General features: G+C 39.0%; 1 protein-coding gene across 1 annotated transcript in view; it reads left to right on the top strand.

Annotated features, from left to right (window-relative positions):
* Positions 1-19425, top strand: part of LOC139721685 (sodium/potassium/calcium exchanger 2-like) — a 107926-nt gene extending 88501 nt beyond the window's left edge. The window contains exons 7-9 of the mRNA XM_071633015.1: positions 1461-1580; positions 17300-17436; positions 19176-19425. Of these exons, the coding sequence (XP_071489116.1) occupies positions 1461-1580; positions 17300-17436; positions 19176-19425 (507 nt within the window). The remainder of the gene's footprint in view (positions 1-1460; positions 1581-17299; positions 17437-19175) is intronic.
* The last annotated feature ends 769 nt before the right edge of the window (positions 19426-20194 follow it).

Below are 20194 nucleotides of genomic sequence, written 5' to 3'. Positions count from 1 at the left end.
ATAGAGTGTGCAGTGACTAGTGAATGATTAACCCTGAGTTGCTGGAGTTCGGATTAAGTCTGGCTGTAAACCTGTCAACTTCCTGTTTTTTGTGGAATGCAAAATAGACGACAATCAAGATGGCCATGTCACTGAACCAAAGTCTCTCTTCCCTTCTGTCGCTGACATCAACATCTCTCTGATCTACCCATCGGGGCTAGCAAGTTACATGAATATTCAAGCCCAAGAAGGAGCAGTCATTGTAGGACATAGGATTAGGGTCAAAAGCCCAAGGCTGCCACTATACCCAGCTCTGTATGTGATCTCATGGAAATTTTGACGTCAATCTCAAGATCAGTTGTCACGTCAAACAGACAGTAAAACATGGTGCCTCGGCTGGTCTGTAGTCTTTCCTTCACTTTTTCAGGAGCCGGTACTGTCCTGTCCCTCGTGTGATGATGTTTTGTCCATTGACATCCTCAAGCCCCTAGCTATCACACCAGTTCCATGCCAAAGGGGTAGAAACATTTCACAAACTCTGCCACTGAAACTTGACTCCATGTCCAAGTTAACTTTCATCAGATGAATAATGGTGTCAAGTAAAAAAAACAGAACACCAATAGTTTCATTGATATTTGAAAAATCATTTTATTAAACTTTGAAGTCCAACATGAAATTTGTGTGTTTGTTTATTTGTTTGTCTTAATTCTTTTTTTTTATCTCAGTCATAAAAGATGAGGCAATGGTATCTCACCAACCTATTGTTTTATACTAAATATTAATCCTTCCAATGTCAATAGTAAGGCAACTGCAACATTTAGAAATGTATCACAGCAGAATCATTTAAACTCATTACTATTACAGCTATCCTAATACAATTAGTGCAGCTCTCTTGAACAACTGTACAAAAACAGAACCCTGTAGGAAGGTTTGTGCACAATTTTTTTTTTAGTCTTATAAAGAGTAAGTGGAACTTTATTACCTTATTTGCATATGTGATTGTAGCCATTGTCAGTTGCTCTCAGAAAGCATGTTAAGCTTTCCATAACTTGCACATTATTATTTCTATCTGATTTTTATGAATTTTTCATTGCCCTATGTGTTTTGTTCCATTCCATTTATCAAAGTCAAGCTAAATACTACATGGACTTTCCCTTGAGTTGATACTGATCTTTCTTCTCTTCAGATTGATATGAATTATTCATATTAATTTCATAGTAATAGCAGCAGTAATGTATTTTCCCTCGTGAAGATCATGTTGAAATATAAAAGGTAATGATGATTATCTGTTTTCTGGAAAAAAAAAAAGAAACCCAACTTAGAAACTACCTCCTAAAAAGCCATTAGCGTGATTTTTGCCCATGAGCTGGCCTTTGCGGAAAGAAGGATGAGGGTGGCGGATCATTAAGATTGTGATTTTATAGAAGCGTGCGATGATCGTGGCCTTCAATTCTCTGTTTTTCTGTCTCCTCCGGTTACAGGGGAGTCGGAAGTGGTATCCCGTAACGTTCAGCGGGAGCATCTTCTGGATCGCCGGGTTCTCCTATCTCATGGTGTGGTGGGCGAAGGAGGTTGGCGACACCATCGGCATCACTGAACAGGTGTGTACCCATGTTATGTAATCTCGTGTCATGTCATGTCATGTCATGTCATGTGTCATTGTGTCTTGGGGAGCATCCTTTAAGAATGCAGAGACTTGTCTGACTCATATTCATATTCATATTCATATTCATATTTTATTTTATTGTCCATGTAGGAAATTCTTTCAGTTGACATTTATACAAATAGGGATATCTACATACATACATACATACATACATACACACATATATACATACATACATACATACATACATACATATACATACATATACACATGTTTCTCTGTACTTTGGTGATGTTTGTAACCCCTGGGTATAAACTGATCACTCTTCATTGTGACAAGAGCAAAGGAAGGATCCTTTCGTGCATGGTGAGGTGTTTGTACATATATATCATATATTTTCATGAATGTAAATATTATTTGCATACGTACACCTATGTATGTGTGTATGTGCACGTGTGTGTGTGTGCGTGTGTGTGTGTGTGCATGTATATTATATTACAATGGAATACCAAGGTATGTCACAATTCCCACATAAAATATTAAAGTTAATTATCCATGAGGCCTAAAAATGCTTATTTTGGATCCACAAGTTTGGTTGGGTACTTTCTCAAAGTAGAAACCTCTCCTGTCTAAATCTACATTTTTGAAGCAATTAGTTGAGTAGTTCACTCTTTTACCAGTTTTTGTTCATCAGTGTTTTTGTATCTCATGCTGTTTTTTTTCCAATCTGGCACCCATTATTAAAGCATGTTTTAGTTTGCAACAGCATTGATACTCGGTGGCTAAATCATGAAAAGAATATTATTAGTTTGCCAAATTTCTGCTGAATCTGAAAATTACTTCATAGTAGTTTTATGAAGACTTTTTTTTTCCCAAGCACAGTCAAGAGTGAGTTTGCATGCTTTACCAGACTGTGAACTTCAAAAAAGTGTGTTTTTAACTATCATTCATGCAGATTTAATTTTTAAGCACTTTATGAAGGAGATCGTTAACATTCAGTGTGATAAGTTTTACAGGTATATTACTTGAAAATTATATCTTTTCCAACCACTTTTTGCATTGTTGATTGGAGCATTTCTCCTTTTTTTTTTAATGAACATTTGAGCAGTCTTAAAATCACTTTCTACAAATGTATCTACAGATACTCTACTTTCAGTTCTATTTATAAATTCCGCTTTAAGTACACCTAATCTCTTTTCAAAAAAAAAAATGCAAGGCAGAGACGTTATTGCATCAAGAATCGAGGAGTTAATCCAGTTTAATTCTGTTGAGCTGGCAGCGTGTGTTCTGTCACGCAATGCTGTACCCCTTCGTTGCTTGTGTGCACCATCCAGCATAATTAGTTGGGAGGAGGAATTGGAGGCGGTGGGCTATATTTGCGTGTGAGGCGTGGGCAGGTTCCAGCGACTACATTCCCCCATCATTACGCGGCTTCCTGTAGCCAATATTCAAGCCTGCACAATTCTTGAATGTACAAAACTTCCTCTCTCTCTCAAAAAAAAAAGAGAGAAAAATTTGCATTGCAGTGCCCTTTATGAGCGTAAACCGATAACTAAGAAAGGGTCTCACCTTTTTACAAACAAACAAACAAAGTATGTGTCTGATTGCGCTTACAGAAACACACACATGAAAAAAGTGTGTGTGTGTGTGTGTGTGTTTGTATGTACCCTGTTGTGACAAAATTCCACATAAAGTTGGCAGATGAGATATTTGGGTGAAGGTCAAATTGCAAAAGAGGAGGTTCTCAGAAATGAGATATTAGCTTGTGGGTAAATGTGCTTGGTGTCACCAACTATGCCATAAGGTGTGTAATGCCTTTCTGTGATAGACTGTCAATCCTAACTCAATGCATATTAGTTCCATGGTATTTGTATTGAGATCAATTTCTTTTTTTTTTCCCCCTAGAGATCAGTTGTAAATTGTTTGCAAGATTCTACATCTCTGGAAAAGAGAAGTGGTATTGACTTTACTCATTAAAAGTTACTCTGTGGTGCAAACTTGCAAGGTCAAAAAAAATTGATTGCTTTAGATCTCGCTTTATTTGTCATGGCTAAGTGCACAAGGCTCAGTAATTTGCATGTGTGGCTTTTCTAATTTTGCATAGTTAGTTAGTTACCGTTTGTTGATGTCATCGGACTCTATACATAATTATTCCAAAAGTGTTTCGGATCTGGAGGTAAAAGTAGTATCCGCGTGCAGATTCGGAATGAGCTACGGGGTTTTAAATTTGCAAATATTTTGGTTATTAGATGATGGATACAGCAGTGCACCGTAAATCAAGTGTCTGTATTGATGGCCTTGCTGTTAAGCTGTACCCTCTTAACCATAGATCCAGGCCACAACATGGCAATAAATCAGATCATGGTGGTTGGGGTGGGGGGGGGGGGGGGGGGGGGAGGAGGAAGAGGAGTTGGAGGGGACGGGAGGAAACTCGTGTAAATCAACGTGCATCATTATAAGCACGATTTTCATTACTCCGTGCCATGGAAGCCAGACAGTTGTCGTAAACAAGGAGTTGCGGTTACCATGGCGATGGTTTTCGGGAGTGTTTGCAACACATGCCACATCGTATGGTCCATAGTGAAGAGATGCAGGCACTTTTCTGGCGAGAATTGTCGTGTAAGGTTTTTTTCCTAAACTGTACCAATGTTCAGTGGCTGATGAATTGCCGTACTTCTAAATAATATATGGGGAAATAGCTGTTTCTTTTCAGCCAGAGTGGCGACAGCAAGTGATGAACTTTTGCACCTGTTCTTTTTCTTTTTTCATGCACTAAGAATACTGGAATACTGTTAAAGGACAAGTTCACCTTCATAGACATGTGGGTTGAGTGAATGCAGCTATAATAGTAGTGGACATCAGTGAGAGTTTGAGGAAAATCGGACAATCCTTTCAAAAGTTATGAATTTTTAAAGTTTCTACTCAGTCACGGCTGCATGAAAAGACTAATATAGCTTGTGATGTCACATGATTACAACGACATAAAGAAAGAATAAAGAAAAATCAACATATTTCCATTTTTCTCGCATAACAAAAGAGCACTCGACTTCTCTCTTTCAGAAGGCAGAGGGAATAATATTACCCTTAACATACATCAGTAATAAGTCAAAGAAATGTGCACTTTATTAAAAAAGTAAAGTTTTGTGAAATTCTCTTTATATTTTCCTTATATCGTTGTACGCATGTGACATCATACACTGTAGTAGTCTTCTCATCCAGCAGTGTCTGCACAGACACTTAAAAAATTCATAACTTTTGAACGGATTGTCCAATTTTCCTCAAACTTTCACTGATGTGTTCTACTAATATTGCTGCATTGTCTCAATCCTTATGTATATGAAGGTGGACTTGTCCTTTGATAAACTACATTTCTCTTTGGGGAGGGTGTAAAGAAAGGGGGGGGGTCTTGTTACTGTGGAATATGCTGTAGGTGTTTCATTTCGTTCTGCTCAGGTATTTCATCTATTTTCAGGGCAGAATAAAATCTAATTCAAACATATATGCCACCAAAAGGGAATACGTATAGCTGATATTGTGTCATATTGACAAAAATTTAATTTCCCGTCATAAGTAACGATATATCTTTATCATCATTTCAGTTTCCACAGTTTCATACTTTTAATGACAAATTGAACATATCATGAAGTATTCTAGATGTTTGGCTGATATATGAGAAGATGACTATTCAATGGAATCCAGAATTCAGTCTTCTGAGCATTTCTCTGTGATATCTACATGATGTAGAGGGTTTCATGACATTTGTTCAGCCTGCGATGCAACAATTGCTCCCGTGAAATATCTGCACGCTGAAGCCAAACGTAACTTCTACCCACAAACATAATCCAAACCCTAATCCTCACATCAAACTAAACCTAAAACCCTCTCACAACCCTAACCCTACCCTAAGTCCTCACAGAAAATTAGACCAGAGTAAGTGTTATGTCAGCGATTTAGAGAACAACTGCTTGGATGAAGCTGTAGGGGAAGGGCTGAACATCTAGAGTAGATGTTAACATATCTCATCTCACAAGGTGCTTGATATTTCTTTAGTTTTTATTTCATCTTTCTGATATCACTGGAGTTAGTACAGTCTCCCAGGCAGTGATTTTACTGGCTGAAATAAATTGAATCAAGTAACTTTAGAGCTATAGGAGGAGTCTATAATTCTGAATACTTCATTTCCATAAAAGTGAAGGGGCTGAAGGCAGGATGGATGCATGGAAAGCCACATGAGGGAGATCCTGCCCCTAAATTTTGGAATTTTTTACTTTGGTAAAGTTCTCATATTTTTGTATTTTTAAAGATAATATGATGCTGCAATTTTAATCTCATTTCCACATAAAGTGTTAAGTATTTGTCTCATAAAAAAAACAAACAAAAAAAAACACAAATGTTGAAAATTTACCATATGGAAGGGGGCGGGGCCACAATTATCCTTGCCGCACCTTGTTGCATGCCGTCCCTGGAACACACTAAACTCAGGATTTTAAGCAGTGAATTGAAGGAAAAAAAAGATAGCAGAGAACACAACACCATCAACAATGCGTGGACATGGTTAGTATCACAAGCAACCCCATTAGATGGATGTGCTGTTGACCTAGTTCGGACCCACACTCTTTAACAATTTATTCAGTAGCGTGAAAAGTGAAAGCCATCTATATTGATTAGCAAGCAGGGGTTGGCACTGTGTCAGAAAATAGGCAACAGTGTAACATACTCTATCCCCAACCCCGCATACCTTAAAGTCTTGATCACCCCTACCTGTTAAGTCTCATGTTTTGTATCTTAACATCTAGCCCTGAATGTATACTCCTCAAGGCAAATTATACAATTTTGTCATGTTTTTCTACATTTTGGCTGCTTTTACTTCCCCACCCTGCAATCAAGAGTTCAAACATGGCACGCCCATGGACATGAATATTCATGTTTCAATGTCAATGATTTTTTTAATATTTAATTTGGTCATTAAAAGTAGGGAGTGATTTGTGGATCGGCAAGATTGTTTTTCTGATTTTCACCATCAAAGCTTGCCCTTTTATTTTTTCTTAAACTAGTTTTCAAAAGGAATGAGACTGTCTTGGACTGAATGTTCATAGTTCTGACTCTTGCCTTTAAAGATATTGAATGTTTCCATAGACCTTGATAAGTTTGTGGAAAAGACTTATCAAAAAAATACACCTGCCTCCCATGCACAATGGATTTTGAAAATAGCACATATTGCCTGTGTTTTTGTGTGCGTACTTATCAAGTGAAAAAAGGTTAAATCACACTGCAAGTAGTCCTTTCTTCTTCGAAGATGTCTCACAATGTTTTGAATTGCCCAACCTACTTACACTTACAAGTTCTCTGAACTTGCTCTTCATCATTCTTTTTTTATTTCTTGTCTATAGACGTGCATTTCTGAATATTGCTAAATATACCTGAATTGAACATTCACCAAATTTTTCCGATAGCAAATCTGGAAGATTTTTGGCAACTAATATGTGGAATGATTTATGCACAAGCTTGCAGAGGGAGCAGCAGTTCCTCTGACTGAAGGCTTTCCTTGTAGTCTTTACAAGTTTTGGCATCCCCCCCCCCCTCTTTCTCTTTGGTGCATAAACAATCACCAGCTTAGCAGCCAGAGATAAGCAAATTTTTGTAACGTATATCAGTAGCATCATGGATTGAAGCTCTATTGAGATTTTCATACTTTTTGTTTCTGCTGTAATCTTTCACCTCAGATTTTGTTTCATCAATTTTTTTTCTTTGATTGAGACGCAGAGGTTAAAAATAGATCCAGATGACAAGATGTTGAATTTTTTTCGCTCACAGGCGGTCTTGTGGCACACTGAACAAGAGTGAGATAATTCATTCGCGATGCCTTCTTGTGGTGGGGCGTTATGTTTTTGTTTCAAGGACGACGCTTTTAAACTGGTGTGTGAACAACGGCAGGAAGAGCAATCTCCCTCCTTCACCGAATAGAAAAAGGAAAGGAAAGAGGAACAAATAAATTGAGTTCCAAAGAAAGCCAAATATCGAGGCTCAACAGGTCATCAGCAATTTTATTCATGACCGCTGCCATCACTTATGCAGCGACTTAACATTTATTCGGTGGATTTGCGTTGCCAGGGGGTGCAGGCTGCATTTTTTTCATTAGCAGTGATGGTCCTGTGTGTAGTGTGTCAGTAGGGACGTGCAAGGAGCAGCGGGTCACAAGGGAATTTGTGGCTTAGAAATGCAGAGAGGTGTATGAAGAGTGCAGCCAATGGTGAAGCTCTGTGGGTTTTTTTTTTTTAATCCTTCTCCTAAAATCCATACAGTTCTTCCATGGTTAAACTGAGGAGAGGTGAGTCAGACAGGCTGATCAGAGATTGAAAATGGAGATGAGGATAAATTTCATTTTGTCACTTGTGCTCCTATTAATACAACTATATTTTGAAGCATAAGAACATCCGTTCCTGTTGGTACGTAATAGATCTAACAAAGGCAACCAAATTCATTGCAAAGGCTGTTACATTTAGAGGAATATGATTCATTTGAAGTTTGTTTCAGTGGGAAAGATATTTTATTGTTTCAAAGAGGAATTCTATCCTGATATTGCATTGTATGAGAACAGATACATCAGAAAAGTGGATCAGTATTTTTTTTTTTTTGTGGGGGAGGGGGGGAGGAATTAGACTAAAATAAAAAGTTTCCCTTAAAAGTTGGCATGGTGTGCAAAACTTTAACAGGATGGTGTATGTGGATTTGATAGAGATATGATTTGTGCTGGAACAATAGAGAACAAAGAAAAATGTTTCGATCTCCAGTACAGAGTTACAGATAGACAGTGTGTCTGTTGGTGTACTTGTGAGAAACAAAAGTGTGGGTGGGGGGGGGGGGGTGGGGTTAGTGGTTGGATATTGATTGTGAATGACTTCATGGTAGATTTTAACTGGGAGATTTCTAGGTGGTGCATGTCCGGGCCTGACTTATCATGAATGATTCATGATTTATAAGAAGCGATAATCAGTAAGAACTCATCATTGTTAATCTTCATGTCTTCTGTCATTGAGTGGTGAGCAATTGTCCGACCTTTCGTGCGTGGATCAGTGTTCCTGGAAAACCTCATTGTCCAAGTAGATGTTAATCCAAGTTTTCCATCAACTCTAAATAGTTTCTTTTCTTATGTAATGTCATTATGCATCTAACCAATGTTTGCTATTCACTGAGCCCTATACTTAGCTTTGCCAGTCAACATGTCCACTTAGCTCATTAGCTTTGCTGATCGATGCAGCTGTCCTAGAACTAACTTTTATCGAATGGAAATAATGCAATTATTCTAATTACTCCTGCATCACAACTGCCTGTGTGTTGCACTAGTTATGTGGCACTTACAACCACATGAGTTGTTCATCGTACACTGAAATGCAGAATTGTGTAAAATTTGATTCACACACTCCGCTTCAACCTGGCAATATGATGACTTATGCATGCGACCCATATGATTGTTTCACGGTCTATGGAGTATGGAGAAGAACAGGGAATTGAAATTAGATTCCACTGAATTTATATCCTCATGAAAATGGCTGTAATGAATGAATAAATGAATGAATATATATGGGCCGGGACACGAGAAAAGGGCCCTTAGGGTATTAATTACCGAAAATGACTTTTCACCTCCACATTGTAGAAGGAACTCTGACGTATTTAGTTATGCAAAACTTTTTCTGAAATTCCATTCCTAAATGACCCCATTACGACATTCAAAAAAGCTTGTTTTGTCCAAATCCTGTCACTTTTTGATGCTTCTATGCATGTGCGCGCAGTTAGCTAGTTGATCTTTACTGCACGTATTGCGTTGTCAAACTTCTGCACCGTTTTCTGGCGTTTGCGCATAGCGGTGCTAAGGGCCCTTTTCTCGCGTCACGGCCCATATATATATATATATATATATATATATATTACTCCATCTGGCAATATCTGCTGGTGGTTAAACCTCACATTTTTTTCCCATTGCAGACTGTGATTTTTTTTTGTTACATTTCAAAAGCAGTGAATGGATCATAATTATCTATCTGTCTATATATCACATCAATCCATATGCCTCAGCTGAAGAACATGGACTCCAAATAGCAACTTAAATGCATCATTCAATTTTTAATTCAATTCATCTTTTAATATCCACTTATGGGTTGAAACATCCTCCAAAGGCTGAGAGGTCCACACTGTTAGGTTAAAAATACAGACATTGTTCATACAGTATGCACATACAGACCAGATGAAAAGGAATATATATATATATATATATATATATATATATATATATATATATATAAACTAATTTTTAGATACAAATGACAAAGATTAAAAAAAACAATTACATCAACAGGTACGACATAGAAACTAGTGAAATTCACTTGGGGAAAGGAAATTGATATTACTGAAACTTGGGTGCAAGATTTGATATAAGTATGACATTTGGTATCATGCAGTCAAACTTATAAACTTATTAAATCAAATTATGTAGATGTTCTTTAGATATGTGTAAAAAAAAAAGTATTAGATGGAACATGTCTAACTAAGTTATTCCACAGTGGAGCAGCTGTATATACAAAATGTCTGTTACCAATATACCATGATCTGTTCTAGGGCATGTCGTATTTAATTGGGAGTCACCCAACCTTGTGGAATAACGTTAAAGTTGATTCATAGCCACGGATATCTCAGTTTTCATGTTTTTCCCATCACTTCGAAATGCTTACAAATAACACTCCACTCTTTTCCCCAATTATGTACATACATCATATATCATGAGTTTGAGATTATTGCATAGTGCATCACATATCAAAACAACTTGGTTGTTAACTCTGCCAAGGAGTTTATGATTTTTGTCAGCTTTGGTTTGTTTGTCTGACTGTCTGTCTGCTATTTGTCTGTTTTCAAAATAATGTAAAGAGTTAATGTGAATGGATTTGGATGAAAATTTCAAGAGAAGTTGATAATGACACAAGAAACAGATGATTAAAGTTTTGTGGTGATGCAGGTCAGTGTCTGGGTCCAGGAATGTTAAATTTTTTGTTGGATTCTTTATCATTAGGAAATATGGGCAGTAAACAAACAAGGGAATTAATGCTGTGCATGCTTGAGGTGCGCATACGTGCACTGAGCATGCGTCTGAGGCGCAGTGGGAATCTTTAGGTAGAAACACTAGAAAGGAATCTCTATCAATGGGAAATAGGGCCATTTTCAACACATGTTGTATATTGGGTGGAAATGAACTGCTTGGTTGAGGTCTGTGCTTTTTAATTCCTTTTCTAGTTATTACAGCATTCATGGCCCTTAAGCAGGTGTATGGGAGGAGAGAAGGGCGCATTTATACCGAGCACGGTGACGGCAAAGGTCATGTTTCTTTGCTATGGTGCCCCAAAAGGAATCAATGTCTGGTTCTGTTAAAAAATAATCATTAATTCAGTACAGAATCACCCAAAACGTTATTCTTATGTCAAAATCAAGAGCAACAAAATCACTAGTTGAATATTGATTTTGTAACCAAATTATTTGCGGGGAAGTGATATTGTAACAGAACCAGACATGGTTCCTTTTTGCGCACCATAGCAAATAAAAACGGATCGTTGCCGTTATCGTGCTCGGTGTAAATTGGCCTTTAGACAATGACAGAAACAAGGTATAAGACAGTAAACATTGGATGGTGCAGTGATGGTGATGAGGCCTTGATAGAATCACAAACTGATAGTACGAATTAAGTTGCCGGAAGAGTAGCTGTATAAGATATATTGTGAGAAGTGGTTGTAATAACAACACTTAGCATCATCAGTACTGGAAGTAGTAGTAGTTGGAGGCGAAGACACTTTTAACGTCTGTGGGAGTTGCAGGAGTTAGAATCCAGCGGTGCCATTTCTGTTTGAGGGAAAGTCAGAACGAGGCAGGTAGATCAATAGCTATATAGACAGAAGGAAAGGGGGAGAAAGATCTAGAGAACAAGATGGAGGGTGTGGGGGTGTGGGGGGGGGGGTGAGATGGGACAAGGAAGCATCGAGGCTGGGAACATGAAAATGCCAAGTGTAATAACTGCTGGCGAGAAAAACTACTCTCTAAGCACCGTCACCTGCTAGAGTGTTTTTGTTGGCTGCTCGGGACCGCTCCGAAAACAGGGTACTCATATCTATTGATCAACACACTCCTTGCAGAGGGAGACATCTTGAGGATGTCTTAGGTAAACACATATTACTTCTCATTTGCCTGCGAGAATCACACTGAAAAATGATTGGGAGTCAGCTCACACTCTTGGTCTATTCAAAGTTCTGAAGAGCTCATAGATTACAAGTCCATTGAGAGTGAGAGAGAGAGAGACCAATGTGAACCAAGAAAAAGTTGTTCTACCCTTTCTGGTAGGAGGGAAGCAGGGGGATAGTCTTATAGTGCTTAACAGATCTGTCCACCATATGTTTACATGATATAAGGGGCATTTACGTAGCAAAAAAGACTGGAATGGGACCAACTGGAGTTTTTTCGATGTGCCAATACCATTTAAACTGCCAGAAAAAACAGAAACTTTCCGATATTTTGGCAGGAAATACGCAGGCATGAGAAAAACTGGAATATTCAGGGGTTTTTTTTGTGAGAAGCATGCATTCGCAACTTGCTGCTGTCTTTGAGTGTAGGCAGGTGGGCAGGAAATACTGTGTATGCCATATATTTAGCAAGTCTGAATTTTTCGCGAATCGGGACTTCTCGACGATTTCGCGATCGTGGAGTACTGTACTGAATGAAGAAATGTATACATGTGGATCACATTCATATCAGGATCAGATTCATTATTTTCGCGTGTCTTGAATTTTAAGAATAGCACCTGACTCGCGAAATTCGCGAAAATAAAAACCTCGCAAAATATTCAGCGTATACTGTACCCCACTTGAAAGGCGGATGTCATGTTACCAGGAACTGAAATAAAACTGGAGTGTTGGGGAGCGAGCATTAATAGAGGAAAGAAATTAAAAAAAAAACAGAAAAATTGAATGAAACTGTGGAGTTTTAAAAAGCTTCACTCCTGAGTAGGGGTTTTCAGTTCCTGTTTTTCGCTCACACACCGGTAATTGCTTAGCAACTTCCGATGAAAGACATGAAAAAAAAAAGAGAAAAACTTGAATGTTCAAAAAACTATGGTTTTTCAGTGGCACTGTGAATGCCCTCAAAGTTGCCGATAGCATCTCTTCTTGTGTTGTCGTTTCACATGTATGTACCCTACTTTTGTAGCTCTCTTGCAACCAACAGGTTTGTGGAGATAAGAGCATGCTGGAACTGTCCATTTTAGAAACATGTCAGCAATTTGATGGATTATTTTCAGTGCATATTATATCATGAATAAAGAAGGTGGCAATGATTTGACTGTGACATAATTGATGAGAATGATGACAATCATAGGTCTTACCTGCTTGTCTATTCTGTGTTGATTTATAGGAATGGTGTCAATTGAATGGGACGACTGGTTTTGACAATGGGGCAATAGGTACAGTCAACAACGAAGCCACTGTTTTCCTGAGGGCATTGAGAAATGTATCGTTCACTTAGAGAAGACAGATTCGATTAATGCATTGGCGGTAGACTTTATTTCCTAGGGATATCACACTTCTTAGAAGTCTTCAAGATATTACATCACATATTGTGGAAAAACTCTGTGCGGGATCCCCCCCCCCCTGCCAGCCCCTCATCCCCCCCCCCCCAATCTTCATTAGTCTGGGGAAACTTATGGCAACAATTGCCATGTTGGTGCCCACGCAGCGAGCATCAATAATGCAAAAACTTTAAAGAAATGGTGTGCATTATTCATGATGGGTACTTTGATTTCTTCTGTATGTATGATGGCATCGGTTGCCATTAACTTCCTGTAATGTTTGCTCGCGCTCCCGAAACTTCCCAGGGAGCGGGAATGTGTTCAAGCAGCCAGTTGAGGCCCACCCCCACTCGTAGGAGGGTAGATCTGGGGCGCACGAGACTTGATCTCACTGGGACCCGTTTTTAGCAGCGCATTGCCGTGGCGACAGCCAATCAGCTTGCGAGGTTTTTGGCTGATTGCCATAGTAGGTGCTATTACCAGGAGTATTAATCCAGTGAGGTGGTGTAGTCGAGCGACAAAGATCCCGACGTGATTTCTCTCCCCTTTCTGTCTCCCGTCCTAGTTCTATAGCATGGCTCTTTGCCCTTTGACCTTTGCCCCGTGCATTACATGTCATTACTTCTTCGTCTATCTTAGTGATATCAGTATGTGCTATCTGTGAGATATAGTCTTCTACTTCCATTTGGTACCACACAAGATCTTCATATCTGCAAGCCAAACCTACAGAGTATAAAACATATCTAAATGAAACATGTGATATACCTGTCATATGAAGAAGGCCTATTCTTCTCTTTACTCTTCCTGATTCTCTTGGGTTTGCTCTCTGTCCACCTGTTGCTTGTCTGTCTATCTATCTAATTCTATACTCATCTCTCTTTTGTGTTCTTGTTTCTGCACTGTGCAAATGTTTGATTGATTATATAGATATATAAACAATATATACATATATATTCCTCTCACTCAACAGTTATATGAATCCTGTTGTCTAGAAGTGATGCTTTTCGAAAATTTGACACTCATTCCTTTTTCTTTTACTTTTTTGAGCTGTACATGTAAGCATGTACTTGAGAGTATAATACACATTGAGTGAAACACTCATGTCCTTATGTACGATTTTCTCTGCTCTTGTCCTTTTACTTTTCATTGTTTAATTTCACTCTCTTCTTATCATCAACATCGCGGTGGGTGTGGTCGCTATACCATCTTTATATCGGAAAGGGACAATACCTTGAAGACACTTCACCACGGACAAGATAACATCAAATTCTCTGATGCAGCCAGCATGTACCCAGAATGCCCCGAGAACATTCCGCAGTTTCTCCTTGCTATCACAATTATTTCAATCCACCCCTGCTTTCTCCTTTTGAGTGCCTCCAAGAGCCAGCCTGCTGCTCAGATCGACGTATTCATTCTCTGAGGAGTAAAAGAGGCGTATTCTGCTACATCATTGCCATTTTGACTCAATCACACACATTTTCATAATCGTATGGAGCTCATTTAGCACAAATCATGTATGAGAGCACCGCTGATTGCACTGTTGCCATGGCAGTCAATTTTTTGAGCACACATCCTTTGCGATATCGACTCTGGGCCGGGGCTGAATTATGGAAATTGATCTATTGAGAATGAAAGTCAGCTTTCACATTTGATGATAGATGCTCCTAGTCTTGGCCCAAGGCTTTTGATGGATTTCCAGTATAGGGTAGATACACTGCACAAAGGCTCAAGACAGAGACAATCTTATTTAGGCAGTTAGTTTCGTGGAAGGCTTTCACCCATCATTTGAAATCAGCAAACAGACTTCTCATGTATGCAATTGGATCACACTGGCAGACTGGAAGATCTTACATAATCAGACATGGCAATAACAAATATGGAATGGATGCAGACATGTTGCATGAGTGGGCCCCTCCATTTTTATTTATTTATTTTTTGTTGTTGTACAGAATATATATATACAGTCAAACCTGTCTAAAGCAGCCACTTAAGGGAGAGGAAAAAAATGGCCGTTATCGACAGGTGACTGCTATAGACAGGTTCTTCAACATGTTTTTTTTTTTATCATGGAGGGAATTGTTTTTAGTGATTGTATACGGCAGCTTTATGTGGCCAGTATAGACAGGTGGTCACTAAGACAGGTTTGACAGTATATATATATATATGTCTGTGTGTTTGTGTGTGTGTTTGCTTGTGTGTGGGGGGTCGGGGTTTTTTTTTTGGGGGGGGGGCAATCTTTAATACAGTTGAACCTCTATTATCCGGCCTCCCTTTATCCGGATCTCTCTATTATCCGGACGCAATCTCGCCGTGATTTCTTTTTAATAATTACGGGAAGAAAGGGGGATTCCCAACTCCTTGAGAACTCCTACCCAAACACACATGATTTACATATTACTTCCAATATGATTAACATACATTGCATCAAATTTCCTTCCAAATTGCTTACCTTCAGACATTTCAACATCCCGAAACATCCCCAAATGTAACAATGAAAAGGTTGCAGTACACACATTACTACATGTGGTACTACAATGGGCTACATCAGTACATGTGTATGTATATGTGTGTACATGTATAAAGCATTGAGTCTCCCGTATCCGGCCAAATCCCTTATCCGGATGAGCCTTGGTCCCGACTTGTCCGGATACGAGAGGTTCAACTGTAAATATGAACATAATGTCATTTGTGCTGTTTGTACATTATTCAGCTGCATGTTGGATATTGAAATATTGCATTGTATGTTCTGTTGAAATAGTGAAAATAAATTTTTAATTGAATATGCATTTACATAGACCTAGAAATTTGTAGACCATCCACACAAGAGCATACACTCCTACATACATTAGAAAGCATTTGTCAGCGGTGGTACAAAGGAGTGTAGACTTCCGTCAGGAGACTGATTGACCCATAGCCAGCCGTACTTGCGAGCAGAAAATCTTCACACCTCAAGCCGGCACCATGATAACACAACCTGACACCGCAACTGGCTTGCTCGATCTCTCATCTCTCTCTCTCTCTCTCTCCTTCTCTCATTGTATATTCTATCATCAGTAGAATTTAATCATGAATTATGAACCACATCCATTATTTTTGCAGATCAGACGTATATGAGTAGAATATTGCTCGACAGTGAAATAAATTGATATCGTAAAATGTGACGGCAAAATTATTTGCTAACTTTTCACTTATCACAATGTAAGTGCTTTTTAGCGTATTTTTTGCTTTTTCTGTAGGAAAATGTACAGAATTATGATAATTCCATTCATTCTGAAATTAATGAAAGGCACAAGAAAGCCACCTGACAAATTTGATTGATGCCGAGTTTCAGGCACCTTATCTAGTCATCTGCATGTTTGGCAGAAGCGCTATGCTAGCTAATAAGTGAATGCATTTCTAGCCCAAGCTGAATACAGGTTTGTATGTCTTCTTTCGCTGAGGCGGAGTACTGCGTAAAAGCTGCTTTTCCATTAGGAGTACATAATTGGTTGCAATAGTGTAAGACATATTGCATATATCGTTTGTACCATATCTGAAACAAAATGAATGTGTGGTGATATCATAAATCTCCCATGTAAAATTCATGACCAGATGAGGAAAGCGTTCAGTGAACACCCATGAAAAGCATTAAAATGACACATTTAAACAATGATACATTCTGATATGAATAAACAATGGTAAACACATACACCTATACTAAGACATAAACATATACATTAAAACTGTGTGCATATACATACATAAACACATCATACTGTCTACTGGAAAAGTGGATATATATTTTTCGCGGTTGGCTGGGTAAGACGAGTTTCGTGTGTCTTTAATTCCACGAAATCAAGACATCAACTACTGGCACATATGGCAAGCAAAAATATTCGCGTGTTTTTATTTTCGCACTAGTTTGTGGTTGCGCGAAATGCACCAAAATTTCAACATCGCGAAAATTTCCATTTTTACAGTATTAATGTTTAGAGTGATGTACATTGTAAAAATGCCAACATTCATACATGCTGGTGCGTGTTTGAATTTGTCCACCATGTCTTGTTGCATAGCGTTTTTATGAGAGTGATGAGGAATGTGATCGTGACCGCTGGACTCTAATCTCTGTTTTCCATCAGGTGATGGGCATCACCATCCTTGCTGCGGGAACCAGCATCCCGGATCTCATCACCAGCGTCATCGTCGCCAGGAAGGGTCTCGGGGACATGGCGGTCTCCAGTTCTGTGGGCAGCAATATCTTTGACATTACAGTCGGGTAAGAGAAGCCGCACTGCTCGCTAGCTGGCATTACTCATACAGAGAGAGAGAAAAAAAAAATCCTCTCCATATATGTTTTGCCTCCAATGAATAGTGTAGAAACATGCAACAAGTGGTGAAATTTTGTGAAGAGTACATGTGTACTAGAGGTTTATGAAATTCATGAATTTTGCATGTTTTATGAAAAAGAGATGTCACTTACAATTATTGCATATGCAAATGAGATGAGGTAATGATGTCATGGGCTCAAAACTCTCCTATTGGCTAATTGTTTATGAAATGCTCTCCTTTTGGAATAGTACGGACAGGAAATATTCCATTCATTGCATCAAAATTATCTTTGAGTTAAGTGATCTGCCCTAAGTGGCAGTTTACAAAGGTTTTGGGAGTATGCCAAATCAGTGACAAAAATTTCATCCTCATGATATCTTATATATTAAGCAGGGTTTGACATTATCTTTTTAATCAGTTTTCACATATTTGCCACCTTTTATCAGGGTCACTTTGATTTGATTTTGATTTGATTTTATTTTATTGTTCCACATCTCAAACACAAATACCATGATACGATCGATAGAACATAAGACTAGACACAACGTAATTAAAAGAGAAGACAATTTTACAAACGTGAAAAGAGAGCCAAAGAGCAAGAGAAACAAACAACGAGAATACATTAGAAAATCCCGAGATAGCCACCTGTAATACACTTACAAGATTCCTCATCTATTTGTTTTTGATACCTCAGCCATTTCAGAACCAATTTTCATCAAATAAACTTTGAATTTCTCTCGAATTATATGCTCTTTCTTATTTCATAAGAAGTTTCTCATTATCTCACAAAATCACCGTCCAAAAACACTGGAAACCTCAAACTCAATCTGGATGGAAACTGTACCCATCCCTTTAAGTTACTGCCCCGATCTTCAGACGGTGGAACGATCATTTAACCCCAGCTGCTCTTTGTTCACCAGTTAGCACAGATGTCCAGAAATGGACATCTGTGGGCAATGAAGAGAGATAACCGTATCCCCTTAATCATAATTGCATCACTATGGCGTTTCTGTGTAATATGACTGAGAGTCATTTTGCAACATCCGAGTGGGCTTGCTAACTTTACAAATAGGTCAGGATTGGTTGGATTACTGAATGCTGTGAAAATGCTTGGCAAATTAAGCTAAGTGCCTGAGGATGTGAAGATCACAAATGATATTTAAGATTTGAAAAAAAAGGGAGAAAGAGGCTCACATACTTAATGCCCCTTGTTTTGGCCTAGTTTAGATTACCAATGTACTCCATTATTACAGAAATGGCCGGCAGTGGAGAAGCTGCTTTTCAGCAGGACCATGAATGCAAATAATATATCAAGATGAGAGCAACATACAGATGAGATAGATATGGTTTGACCAAGTCAATTTTTGTTGTAGCAGTGTCGCTAAGTTGTGGATTTTTGTGTAAGCACTCATGAACCACATGATAACTTTAGAGTGAAAGGCTCCAAGGTTTATCAGCCAGGTCAAAGTTAGCATTCAAGTATTAAAGTAATGTTACTTTGCATGATATGTTTCATCTGTGTTGGACAGAGGCAGGTTGCATAAATGGATAATTGTTACATGGCATCACTAAATTTATTTTCTTTTTCTGCTTAACAATAACAAATAGTGAGAGCTTGTTCTCTCGACTGAGATTAATTTGATGTCTCTAATTACTTTGTCATCCATTAATCCACCCTCAATGCAGACTTCCAATGCCCTGGTTGCTATGGAGCATCATCAATGGGGGCCAGGCTGCGACGGTGGACAGCAAGGGGCTCTTCTGCTCCATCCTCCTCCTGTTTGGGATGCTCTTACTGGTCATTATCACCATCGCGGCCAACAGGTGGCGCATGACCAAAGTCATGGGCGGCTGCATGTTCCTTCTCTACATTGCCTTCCTCACCATCACACTCCTCATCCTCTTCAACTTCGTGCCCTGTGTCATCGGCTCGTAGGTTGGGTTCTTCCCCCCTGACGAGAATCCCTGCGCCTTTCGTCGAATGCACCTGCATGGGAAGACGCCATCATCGTATATCTGGGATGACGCACGATCAAAGGTTGTTCTCGCCCGCGGAGAAAGAAACATTCCCGAGAAGGCGAATATCGCAGTTTAACACAGGGGAATCGTCGATGACACGCCTATGTACGTATCCCGCCGGCTAACCAACCACGGATAGCCACCTTTCCCATCATTACACTCCTCCTCCTCTTCCACAACCATCTGTGATGATGACTCTTCTTCTTCTGCTTCATGTAATGTGGATGCAATGGTTTTAGGATTCACCTGTTCTTATCGGTGGTGTCACGGCCCGTGGGAACCCGGAGTGAGCTGGAAATTTTAGTCGAGAATTGCTCTCTCCTATATATCTCATTCTCCTTCCTTCCTTCCTTCCGTCTATCCTTCCTTCCTTCCCTCCTTGAGCTGTCTCCTCGGACTTTTCATGCACAGCTTTCAGGCATGAGACATTCATACCATACAAACTGGACCTCATTCAAGGAGAGTGAAACCAGCCCTCATTGACTGCTGCCGATGGGGCAAACTTGAGAGCAAGTGGTGATACCTTTATGTCAAAGAACTCTACCCAGAGATGCTGTCTTGCTCTCGGGGAACAAAAAAAAAAAAGGTTTCTCTCGCTTTGCACAAAGCTAGTGGAAGTTATTCTTACCAAGATCAAAGGTATACCGCAAATGAATATTATGGAAAAAAAATGTGGACAAATTTAT

The sequence above is a fragment of the Diadema antillarum genome, unplaced genomic scaffold, assembly GCF_040938485.1.
Source record: "Diadema antillarum isolate AM-2024a unplaced genomic scaffold, OU_Dant_1.0 scf00000147, whole genome shotgun sequence".
Taxonomy (NCBI): Eukaryota; Metazoa; Echinodermata; class Echinoidea; order Diadematoida; family Diadematidae; genus Diadema; species Diadema antillarum.
This window is presented reverse-complemented; position numbering and strand designations above follow the sequence as displayed.